This window comes from Bufo bufo, chromosome 8, assembly GCF_905171765.1.
Source record: "Bufo bufo chromosome 8, aBufBuf1.1, whole genome shotgun sequence".
In the NCBI taxonomy this organism is placed as follows: Eukaryota; Metazoa; Chordata; class Amphibia; order Anura; family Bufonidae; genus Bufo; species Bufo bufo.
Window position 1 is genome coordinate 129145237 of NC_053396.1, and position 13082 is coordinate 129158318.

The 13082-nt window shown below is 41.4% G+C and overlaps 1 protein-coding gene across 2 annotated transcripts in view; it reads right to left on the reverse strand.

Moving 5' to 3' along the window:
* Positions 1-368: 368 nt before the first annotated feature.
* Positions 369-13082, reverse strand: part of CAPN6 (calpain 6) — a 192397-nt gene continuing 179683 nt past the window's right edge. For both annotated transcript variants that reach the window (XM_040405064.1, XM_040405063.1), the window contains exons 12-13: positions 5379-5515; positions 369-2211 (exon numbers count right to left, since the gene is read on the reverse strand). In XM_040405064.1, the coding sequence (XP_040260998.1) occupies positions 2029-2211; positions 5379-5515 (320 nt within the window). In that variant the 3' untranslated portion in view covers positions 369-2028. The remainder of the gene's footprint in view (positions 2212-5378; positions 5516-13082) is intronic.

The window sequence follows — 13082 nt, forward strand, 5'->3', positions numbered from 1 at the left end:
TGAAAGGGGCCTTAGTCCCAGGGCAGGTTCACATCTGCGTTGGGAGTCTCCGTTAGGACCCCCGTAAAAGATTTTTCAAAAACAGCTGAAAGAAAAGTCCTGCATGCAGAACTTTTTTTTTGTCCTATAAAAAAAGCAGGATGGAAACCTGGCATTTTTTTCAGGACTGCAGCAATTTAGAGTTCTGGATTCCGACGACAACTCTGTAGGGTAAGCAGAGTGATAAAGAGGTAACAGAAGAAGCTCTATACGGTTTCCGTCACACTCGCTGCCTCTGTATGACGATAAAACAAAAAAAACTAAAATCACTTTATTAAATTCTCATTAAAAATAAAGGCAGACACCCTCTAAAGGACTTTTGGTTGCTTAAGTTCCAGAACACAGTGGTCTGCAATGGGGCGTGCTATCGATATGGTCTATTATGTTGGGATATATCTGGGATAAGCCAGACCAGGTCCCCAAAAGTACATGCACACCCAGTAACGTACTGATGCAATATAAGCTATATGATCAGTCACTATTTAGGTGAGGGCAGTATTGCTAAGCACAATGTGTCAGTACAGTAGTGTTATGTATCGGGGACTAAAACCAGCAGTTGTGCGGTCAGTCCTGAATATAAGCAGATACTGTAAGGGGTAGAGACCAGTCAGCTAAAGGAATCCTATCCTGCTCTACAAGTTTCAACTAGTTCAATTGTGAACATCTCATCAGGAGCCAGAAGGAAGGAGTGTGATTCCCTAATGTAACAAAATGATATACGAGCAGTGCTGCCTGCAAGGTATCCAGCGCTGGTATGGGCAAACGCCTCGTTCCCCAGTGCAATAATAAAAGAAAATGCCTCCAAAAAGGTGTACATAGCCTTTAAGGAACACTTCTAAACGTCTCCAGGATTTTATTAAAAAAAGGGGAGAAAAAACTGATGGAGTTCCACTGTGAAGCCTCGCCCATTTTTTCCTACGTGATTTAAAAATGTCGCATGGAGGAAAAGAAAGGCACGGGGACGCAGTGGTGTATTCGTGAAAAATGCACTGACAAAAGTTTGGGTGGAAATGGCTTCAAAGTTCTATTGTATTTCTATTTTATCAGATTTCCTCTCAAAAATCTACTGGTTCAGTTTTAGGATTATTGGAAAGCTTGGAAATAAGTAGTACAGCCCCTAAGGGCTTGTATCACCACCCCCCATCTTCAATTACCTTCATAAAGTTCAAATAATGCTCCCAGCACTGCGATATCTTCATAAAACCAGAACTATTATTATAGTGGGGGTAAAATACAAATAAAGCTGACTCATTTTGAGCAGGGCTTGTGTAGCCCAAAATGCATCAGCCTTACTAGTCTTTTAACCCCGCTATAATAAAGTTCCGGTTTTATAGAGGCATCGCGGTGCAGGACGCATCACTTGATCTTTGTCTTGGAGCTCCAACTTGGTCTGAGCTATGCCACTATTTAGATGCACATTATCGTATTTTTGGTCTGTGTCTGTCTTTTACGGATTGCACTCTGACCCTTAATTTCTATGGGGCTGCAAAAAGTATAATCCATGTGCTGTCCACATAGAACATGTCATGTTCTTGTTCTTTTGGGGACAAGAATAGGCATTTCTACAATGGAACCTGTGAAAAGTGCGGGATGCACCCAGACCGCATCCATATTTTGCAGATTCGCGATTGTGTGCAGGAGGCCTTAAACAGATTCTGCTACGGCTGGTGAGAAGCAATATCTGCTGCATGCCTTTATGGAGTGGTGTGGAAAATAAAATGACAGGGATATTTCCCCTTCGATGACATAATCCTCAGCTTCTAGCTGCAGGCAGTATTTTAGGATTCCTTGTATGTACCATAAGTCTCGATGCTTTAGAATAAGGAACATTTCTATGGTCTTGCCAGATGACTTGAAAACATTGGATGTGGTCAGAACCAATATAAATTACTAGTGCGTGTGCATGCGAACTAAAGACATCATCTACTCAGGCATATCAGACAGTCTTTAGCTCACAGCTCTGTCTGTGTCCGGGAGACACTCTCACATTCACAGATCGAGGAGGTCATCAGAGGAGGCAACCTTGACATTTATCCGGCCTGGCATCTCTTGCGCTGCTTGCTCATCCTTATTGTGCAGCTGGAGACTCTGCTCTTCTACTGGGTCATTAGGCGATGCAGCCAGGAGCACTTGGCCCAGGAATTGGTCACACAGGATCTTGCTTCCCCAGACCTGAGGTTAAAGTAGAAGAAACTGGCTTTATGTTAGTTAAATGATTGCAGCAAATATTGCCTTAATTCAGTAGACTAACGTATTGCCTTTGGAATTCACATGCAGTGCAGCCATCCAAGAAACAATTCAAAGGTGCTGGAAATAATGTAGCAAACATGAACATGACAAATGCAAATCATATTCTAAATGAACAAGGAAAGGTATACCAGTTAGCAAAATGCATAAGAAACCCTGAACAAAGACCTCATTAAGATTGGGTATTGTACCTGTATTGAGTTTTGTTCCATTGTACTTCAATGACTAAGGACCTTTTTAGGGTGGTACTTCACTATCCAATGTTCGGACAGTGCTGGCGCCAATGGAAGGTAATGCATTCATCTGTGTTTGTTTGCTGATTACACAGGGAGATACGTTGCCGATAAACGAGTGTTTGCTTGTTCAAAGATAAAGATGGACCAGATTTAGCACCACAGGGCAGGTTTTGGTGCATTTAGCCAGTGGAAATTCTGCTGCACATTTGCAGCAGATTAAATCCCTATGCGTTGCAAAGGGTAAAACCCACAATGTGTGGATAAGCATTCCTAAAATCCCATCCACTTTTCTGGTAGTGTAAATGATGCAGCATATCTGTGGATGTACCGTTGGACAGTCTAGTCTAAGTTGATACCATAGGACCTGTCACAAGATGTGAGTATGAAAACACCTGTTCTGTAAGGCCCCTGAGTCTACAACCCTAAGCAAGCAATATGAAGACCAAAAAGCTCTCCAAACAGGTGAGAGATAAAGCCGTGGAGAAGTATAGATCAGGGTTCAGTTATAAAAAAATATATCCAAACTCTGAACATCTCACAGGGCACCATTAAATCCATTATAACACAATGGAAAGCAATAGAGGACATTAGCCACAGAGTTAACAAAGACACCAATGATAACACTGAAGGAGCTACAGAGATCCAGGGCGGAGATGGAAGTTTCTATCCATAGGATAATTCCCAGTTGTAACACAACAAAACAGGAAAATCGCCAAAGGGGAAGGGGGTGAATGCTTTCACAAGATACTTACGTTACACATTTGTATAATGTTTAATTTAGACAGAGGTTAAAGGGGTTATCCCATGAATAATGTAAAAAATGAACATCAGACATCACACAGAACATGACAATCTCTTTCTAACAAAGGTAGAACCAGCCCTGTACCTCACATGGATCCAGAGATCTGCCCATTCATTGTTCTGCTAGATTTATATATTTATATCAAGCTGGCATCTAAAGGGGAGTGTCATTTCTGCTGCAGCTAAGGGGGCGTGTCCATGCTCTCCAAATTACAACTCAGGAGGCAGTTGAAGGATGAAACTGAGCATGTGCGGCCTACTCAGTGAGCAGGTCAAAGAAATAAAGTGGCACTATACAGATACATTTTATTGAATATCTCAGTAGCTATACAATTTTTTTTATTACATGCAATTACAAAAGTGTTCAGATCCAGGTGCTGGTTTGAAAACTGTACAATATTTCTCGTGGGACAACCCCTTTAAGTTTAAATTGTATATATACCTTAATGACCAAGATCTTTTTGGCATTAAATGCTTTGTACACATCAAAACCTTATCTATAGGATATGGAATAAGCAGCTATGGTAGTCCGACCGCTGGGGCCTATACTGATTACATAAACGGGGCTCCAGGTGTCCCCTGTATGAATAGTGGTTGAGTATGCACACTGCTGCCACATTCTTTCTCTATGGGACTGCCAAAGACAGGCGAGAATGGAGAGGCAGTGCACATGCTTAACCACTGCTGCATTCATTTGGGGGAATCAGGACCCCTGTTCTTGTAATTATGGGGATCTCAGCGGTTATATAGGGCATATAATTTTTTTTGTTTCTATCTTGCCACATTCAGAGGGCCACACTTTTTTTAGTTTATTATTAATGGAGCTGTATGGGTGCTTATTTTTTTGGGAGGAAAAGCCATATTATTTCATGGCACTATTTTGGAGCACCTATAATTGAACTTGTGTATTAACTTTTAATGTTATTGGGGGTGTATGGAGAAATAAAAAGCGGTTTCTATATTGTTTTTTTTATTTTTAACCTTGATCACTGTGCAATATGAACATCCTGTTTTGGTTCAAACACTATGTGGAGACACGAGGGTCAGTGGGTGCTCTCGTCCGCCGGCCTGGCTATCTTCATTATGACTGCGCAGGGCCAGGGCTCATAACACCGACCACCCGTGCTCCTTTCCCATGGGTGGAACACTACTCAGACAACACAGGGTTAGGGTACAACACTCCGGGAAGACTTTATTAGATAACCAACAGTCAGCAGCATATAGTACAGTCCCAACAAGGACACAGGATGGCACAGGTGACAGTGATTCACCCTTCTGCTGACTCGCCAGGGATTAAACCTCCGCGACTTTGTGGGGACCTAGGACCAACCACCTCAGCTAGTAGCACTCCACTTTGGGCGGGCACCACCAAGAGGAGGTAGCTGCAATCGTAGGGAGCCGTGCACAGCGAGGCATGTGGCCAGGTGACCCGCTCATCCCAACCTGGACTCTCCAACTGAACCCGTAGGCTTGAGGTTGGGCAGTTTTGAACTCCACCAGCTGGAACCGTAGTCCCTAGGCTGAAGTCCTGTAGAATAGCCGCTGATGACAGGGGCAGCTGCCCTTTTATTTCCCACAGCCGCCATGTCAGTGCATTGGCCCCCATAGGATTGGTGGGAGATAATCGTGACTGTTCTATAATTGGTTGTCAGTTCAATCTGACTGCATAATGTCATTCTGATAACACAGCTTTTCCATCATAGGTGATGTAATTAGCAGGTCCTTTCCTATACATCTACTGGCTTGTTAGTCAGCCCAAAAAACTCTGCATAGTTAATTCAAGTTGCTGTGGAAGTCAGACAGCTATAAGCAAGACACATATTAAACATTAGCTCCTGTACATCCCCAAAATGATGGACAAAGAAACCGTACACATGGCGCAAATTAATAACAACCCACCCCACAAGTGGTCAGGTGTTATCAAAAGTGAGCATGATGTCATCACATTCTACAATTAGGTAGTAATAGTACGTCCAAGTGCAGGAAGTGGTTAAAGCCAAAATCCCAGCTTGATAAATATTCCTACTATGTGTATTTGGTAATAATAAGCATTACCTGAATGACAATTGGTTCACTCATTCTCCTACGGTAGAAAATCGCTTTCATATCAATAACAGCGCTGGTTGTATTTTTGTGGACATCAGATCGAACACTCTCATTTTCACATTTGATGATAACGTATAGATCAGATCCTGCAATTACACAACATTAAAACACGGTATGTTATCCACAATAATATGCCAGTAACAGGAAAGCCTTTTAATTGTAGTGATTTTTTTCTAATGGCTAGAGTAGATAAGATCGCTAGTTTCATGTTGCCCTGTCTGAGGAGTATAAACTGGTGACTGTGACCCTGATGAGATCGCTGCATCACTTAGCTGAATTGACCCAGTTGTGTTGCTGAAAGCTCAGTTGTGATCCAGGTGTTGGAGACCACTTAGTACACTGCATGAGCTCAGATAGGGCAGCATAAACGGGTCACAGATTCCCTTCAGGCCTGGTTCACAGTTAAATGCTTGGTCAGTGATATCCATGAGTGATTTGTGAGCCAAAACCACAGAACAGGTGCAGATCGTTCCCTTATACCTTATCTCTGTGTAGACTTCACCTCTGGTTTTGGCTCACAAATCATTGATGGAAATCCCTGACCAAACACTGAAGAGTGAACGAAGCCTTAGTGTGCTTGTTACATTTTCCATCAAAGCTGAAGGGAGTAGCTTTGGGGGGCTGATGGGGAATGTGCCCCAATGAGGATCACTGTAGAAGAATGAAGTCGTAGCTAAGAGTCAACCATATTTTTTTTAGTCAGACATCTTAGGCTACTTTCACACGAGCATTTTCCCTTTCCATTAGTGAGATCCATCATAGGATCTCAATAGCGGGGTGAAAACGCTTCAGTTTTGTCCCCGTTTATTGTCAATGGGGACAAAACTGAACTGTATCAAACTGAGTACACCAGAATGCATTCCGTTCCGTTTGGTTGTGTTCCCATTGCGGACAGAATAAGGCTGCAAGCAGCGTTTTTCTGTCTGCGATGCGGAGCAAGACGGATCCGTCCTGGCATACAATGTAAGTCAATAGGGACGGATCCGTTTTCTTGGACACAATAGAAAACGGATCCGTCCCCCATTAAAATAGCAATGACGGATCAGTCTCTAAAACCATTGAAAGTTAAAGATAATACAACCGGATCCGTTCAGAACGGATGCAGACGGTTGTATTATCGTGACGGAAGCATTTTTGCTGATCCATGACAGATCCAGCAAAATTGCTGGTGTGAAAGTAGCCTTACATTTGTACCTCAAAGGGTTTAGGGAAGAAATAACTTAGTTAATTAGTGTATAAATTCGGATGTGCTATGTTGTGGCTAGAAAGTAGAACTTCAAGTAATCAATTAAAAGATGTCTTCAAATAGGACTAGCTATGTGGTAATAGTGTTCAGTGACCGATAAATGCACTCCATTGATTCCTTCTAGTCTAGGGTGTTGATATTTATGATTGTGCCTAATTGGTGTGTCAAGTTTTGATACTTTACGACAAGTGTATACTTTTAGCGAGTATGAGCAAAGAAAGAAAAAAGATTAAAGGTTATTTTAGCGAATCAACAATTATAAAGTATACCAAGAGGTGTAACTTACCTTATGCATAATAATAATGTTCTGATGTCATCATGTGCATGAATAATAATTTATCAATGATTTCGGGTTTGTGAACCATTGATGTCTACGTACTGTAGTAGACTGCAGCATTTTAATGATATGCCTATATATAAAAATCTATTGTTTTTTACCATTCCACCATTCGACCTTTCTTCCATTCCAGACCAGACCATTCTATACTTTGCATTCTAAAATCTGCCTGACTTTTCAATCTTTTCCTTAATTTGTCATGGGGTTTGTCTCAATAAACATCTCAAGAAGAATTGTCTTCAGAATCTACTTCAGCTGTGGGTGGAGTCCAGCAATCATCAAGTCAGTCTGCCTTGGTATTTAGATAAAGGTTATAGCTGCAAACTAAATCTTTGATTTACCAGAAAAAGCCTGCGAGCAATAATTATATTACATATGAACATGTAAAACCAGAGAGGCCAAAAAGCACATACTTTACAGCAGCTGACTGACCTAATTGCTCTATAAATTTGTCTCTAGTAACCTTAGACCTCTGAGCGAACCATATGTTTGAATTTGCATGACAACTGAATAATTCCTAGGCATTTCCAGCATTCTTCACCATTTACATTTCATCAGTTCTGTAATTTAAACCTGGCTTTGACCCCTGGAGGCAATGTTGTACAATATATACAAGCAATTAGAGACCAGGGCAAAAAAATGTCATAAACTGTTCCCAAAGTCAGTAGACAATTTATCAGGAGGGAAAGCAATTATAGGTGCACAGAACCAAAATCCTATCATATTAAATCTCTGAAAATCAGACCAAATGTTTCATATACTATAATAAGTATAATGTTTCATAAATAAATGAGCACATACAACTATGGAAATTAGGACATGTCAGAAGTTTTCATCTTTGAGACATCTAAAATCACTAGAATGAAGGGATCCCTTCAGCTTTCGATTTTAGATGTAGGTGTGTGTGCATTACAGGTACATTATTGAGAACCTCTCCATCATTTGCTTGGAGGTCTACAAGGACTGATACTATAGGGAGCTTACTGAAATCAGATTTCCACAACTCAATAATAAATCTTTTTTTTTTTTTTATCAGATAATCTTTATTTATTAGATTTAAAATGTGAAAATTCAAACATAACCCAACTACCTGGGCTATCCAACCATGGAGCCCACAATTTTTCAGATTTAACATAAGCCCCTCATTTGTTATATATTATTCTTTCATTCATTACCAAGGTATTTACCAGAATTTATCTATGAATTCCCTTCTACTAGGGGAAATTGGCTGAATCCTATGGTAGGCTATGAGTTTACGGGTAATATACAATTGCTGTCTATCAACAGCTAATTTCCGATGTGTGTCTAACAGTAAATCTTCCACCAGTCCCAAAAGACAAACTTTAGGATTTTGCTGGAGATTAACCGAATATACTATATTAATAATCCATACGATCTTGTCCCAAAAAGTACAGAGATAATTACAGCCCCAATGCATATGGAGAAGATCTGCCGGTTCTGAGGCACATTTAGGACACTTAGCACAGTCATGCCCTGCTCGGGTTATGTGCGGAGGTCTGCCAGATTAGCAGCACGTGTGTAGCCTTTTGTTTTTGTTTTGGAGTTGAGCTGTATCCGCCTCCCTTCAGGTGCACTGGGTGGGGTCGTTGGTTTGAGTTTAAATTACGCCCACTCCCAGAGTCCTGTGCGGGTTATAGCTTTTGTCTGGCTCAGAGGAAGGAAGGAATGATTTGCTGTTCCTGCTCAGTAACAAGATAAGTAGGTTTTGTTTTCTTGTGGTTGTCTGTCTAGGCTGTTAGAGAGACGCCTGCCCTCTCCAGGTCCTGAGGAAGCAGGCTGCCTCTTTCCCCCTTTCACCATCTTAGGGATTTTAGGGTATCTTCAGCCTAGGCATGGGGACACGTTATTCCCACCTTCAAGTTCTGAACGTGGGCATAGAAGTCTAGGGACAGCTGGTAGAGATTTGTCAGGAGGTGACCTTTATCCCCAGCTTCTTACCTAGACACTTGTTTGGTGGTATTCTGTGTATCTTGTATCCTGTCCATCGTGACAAACATCTAGTCTACATCCTTGGGGCTCATGCACATGACCTTTGTTATTTTGTGGTCTGCAAATTGCGGATCCGCAAAACACGGATACCGGCTGTGTGCATTCCGTATTTTGTGGAAGGGAACAGCCAGCCCCTAAGAGAACAGTCTTATCCTTGTCTGTAATGCGGACAATAATAGGACATTTTCTGTTTTTTTTGCAGAATGACCATGCGGACATACGGAAACAGAATGCACACAGAGTCATTTCATTTTTTTGCAGCCCCATTTAGTGACTGGTTACATATGGGCCGCGAAAAAAAAAAGGGAACGGACACGTAAAAAAAAAATACGTTCGTGTGCATGAGCCCGTAGGAAGTTGCTAATCTCCTCACAGACGTAGCTGCATCTAACTTTTATGGTATATACCAGGAATGGCCAACCTGCGGCTCTCCAGCTGTTGCAAAACTACAACTCCCAGCATGCCTAGACTGCCTACAGCTATCAGCCTACAGAAGGGCATGGTGGGAATTGTAGTTTTACAACAGCTTGAGAGCCGCAGGTTGGCCAGCCCTGGTATATACAGTCAGGTCCATATGTGCTTTAACTGCAGACTGTCAGCTTTAATTTGAGGGTATTTACATCCAAATCAGGTGAACAGTGTAGGAATTACAACAGTTTGCGTATGTGCCTCCCACTTGTTAAGGGACCAAAAGTAATGGGACAATTGGCTTTTCAGCTGTTCCATGGCCAGGTGTGTGTTATTCCCTCATTATCCCAATTACAATGAGCAGATAAAAGGTCCAGAGTTAATTTCAAGTGTGCTATTTGCATTTGGAATCTGTTGCTGTCAACTCTCAAGATGAGATCCAAAGAGCTGTCACTATCAGTGAAGCAAGCCATCATTAGGCTGAAAAAACAAAACAAACCCATCAGAGATAGCAAAAACATAAGGCGTGGCCAAAACAACTGTTTGGAACATTCTTTAAAAAAAAGGAACGCTCCTGTGAGCTCAGCAACACCAAAAGCCCTGGAAGACCACGGAAAACAACTGTGGTGGATGACCGAAGAATTCTTTTCTTGGTGAAGAAAACACCCTTCACAACAGTTGGCCAGATCAAGAACACTCTCCAGGAGGTAGGTGTATGTGTGTCAAAGTCAACAATCAAGAGAAGACTTCACCAGAGTGAATACAGAGGGTTCACCACAAGATGTAAACCATTGGTGAGCCTCAAAAACAGGAAGGCCAGATTAAAGTTTGCCAAACGACATCTAAAAAAGCCTTCACAGTTCTGGAACAACATCCTATGGACAGATGAGACCAAGCTCAACTTGTACCAGAGTGATGGGAAGAGAAGAGTATGGAGAAGGAAAGAGCCGCTCATGATCCTAAGCATACCACCTCATCAGTGAAGCATGGTGGTGATAGTGTTATAGCGTGGGCATGTACAGTCGTGGCCAAAAGTTTTGAGAATTACATAAATATTGGAAATTGGAAAAGTTGCTGCTTAAGTTTTTATGATAACTATTTGCATATACTCCAGAATGTTATGAAGAGTGATCAGATGAATTGCATAGTCCTTCTTTGCCATGAAAATTAACTTAATCCCAAAAAAAACTTTCCACTGCATTTCATTGCTGTCATTAAAGGACCTGCTGAGATCATTTCAGTAATCGTCTTGTTAACTCGGGTGAGAATGTTGACGAGCACAAGGCTGGAGATCATTATGTCAGGCTGATTGGGTTAAAATGGCAGACTTGACATGTTAAAAGGAGGGTGATGCTTGAAATCATTGTTCTTCCATTGTTAACCATGGTGACCTGCAAAGAAACGCGTGCAGCCATCATTGCGTTGCATAAAAATGGCTTCACAGGCAAGGATATTGTGGCTACTAAGATTGCACCTCAATCAACAATTTATAGGATCATCAAGAACTTCAAGGAAAGAGGTTCAATTCTTGTTACGAAGGCTTCAGGGCGTCCAAGAAAGTCCAGCAAGCGCCAGGATCGTCTCCTAAAGAGGATTCAGCTGCGGGATCGGAGTGCCACCAGTGCAGAGCTTGCTCAGGAATGGCAGCAGGCAGGTGTGAGCGCATCTGCACGCACAGTGAGGCGAAGACTTTTGGAAGATGGCCTGGTGTCAAGAACGGCAGCAGCCACTTCTCTCCAAAAAAAACATCAGGGACAGATTGATCTTCTGCAGAAAGTATGGTGAATGGACTGCTGAGGACTGGGGCAAAGTCATATTCTCCGATGAAGCCTCTTTCCGATTGTTTGGGGCATCTGGAAAAAGGCTTGTCCGGAGAAGAAAAGGTGAGCGCTACCATCAGTCCTGTGTCATGCCAACAGTAAAGCATCCTGAGACCATTCATATGTGGGGTTGCTTCTCATCCAAGGGAGTGGGCTCACTCACAATTTTGCCCAAAAACACAGCCATGAATAAAGAATGGTACCAAAACACCCTCCAACAGCAACTTCTTCCAACAATCCAACAACAGTTTGGTGAAGAACAATGCATTTTCCAGCACGATGGAGCACTGTGCTATAAGGCAAAAGTGATAACTAAGTGGCTCGGGGACCAAAACATTGACATTTTGGGTCCATGGCCTGGAAACTCCACAGATCTTAATCCCATTGAGAACTTGTGGTCAATCCTCAAGAGGCGGGTGGACAAACAAAAACCCACTAATTCTGACAAACTCCAAGAAGTGATTATGAAAGAATGGGTTGCTATCAGTCAGGAATTGGCCCAGAAGTTGATTGAGAGCATGCCCAGTCGAATTGCAGAGGTCCTGAAAAAGAAGGGCCAACACTGCAAATACTGACTCTTTGCATAAATGTCATGTAATTGTCGATAAAAGCCTTTGAAACGTATGAAGTGCGTGTAATTATATTTCACTACATCACAGAAACAACTGAAACAAAGATCTAAAAGTAGTTTAGCAGCAAACTTTGTGAAAACTAATATTTGTGTCATTCTCAAAACTTTTGGCCACGACTGTATGGCTGCCAATGGAACTGGTTTTCTTGTATTTATTGATGATGTGACTACTGACAAAAGCAGCAGGATGAATTCTGAAGTGTTTCGGTCAATATTATATGCTCATATTCAGCCAAATGCTTCAGAACTCATTGGACGGCACTTCACAGTGCAGATGGACAATGACCCAAAGCATACTGCAAAAGCAACCAAAGAGTTTTTTAAGGGAAAGTAGTGTAATGTTATGCAATGGCCAGGTCAATTACCAGACCTGAATCAGATTGAGCATGCATTTCATTTGCTGAAGACAAAACTGAAGGCAAAATGCCCCAAGAACAAGCAGCAATTATGGCGAAAAAAGATAGGAAGACGCTCATAGGGTAGTAAGTTCGATAAAAAATGTGTGAAAGTTAGACATCAATGGTTGTGCTCACCTTATGGTGTTGTGCATACGTAGGCACAACACTCGTGAGGACAGGGGGTCGGTGCAGCCGGTATCTCTCAGTCCTCGTAGGTGGAGTAGCCAATTCTCCAGAGGAATGATATCGAACACAATGGGGAGAGTTTTGTGTACTATAACAGTACACCAATTGATACCTGCTGGCGCTAAGACACAACCACAAAGTCTAAAAAGATCACAAAATTAAAAGGGGGGGTTTTGTGCAAGAATAAGTTATTTATATATATATATATATATATACACATATAAATATAAAATAAATAAATATACACATAGATATGTGTACCCACACAAATGTCAATAAATACGTAGTTAAAATTGTACACGCATGTATGGATATATATCGTAAAATGAAGGCAGAAAATAAATAATAATAATAAAAGTGCATGTGTGTGTGTGTATATATATATATATATATATAATGTACACATACAGATATACACGTAACCACATATATAGTCAGAATTACTATCGGTAATATAAAATAAAATACTATGAGATATAATAATAGTAATGTCATATGTTCACAAATCCACATTGGATACTATTAAATTTAATGTCACAAAATGGTCGATAATAGTGGAAAACCGGCAAATCCATTTACAAGTACATATCCACTATATGATGTTAGGAGGGGTCACT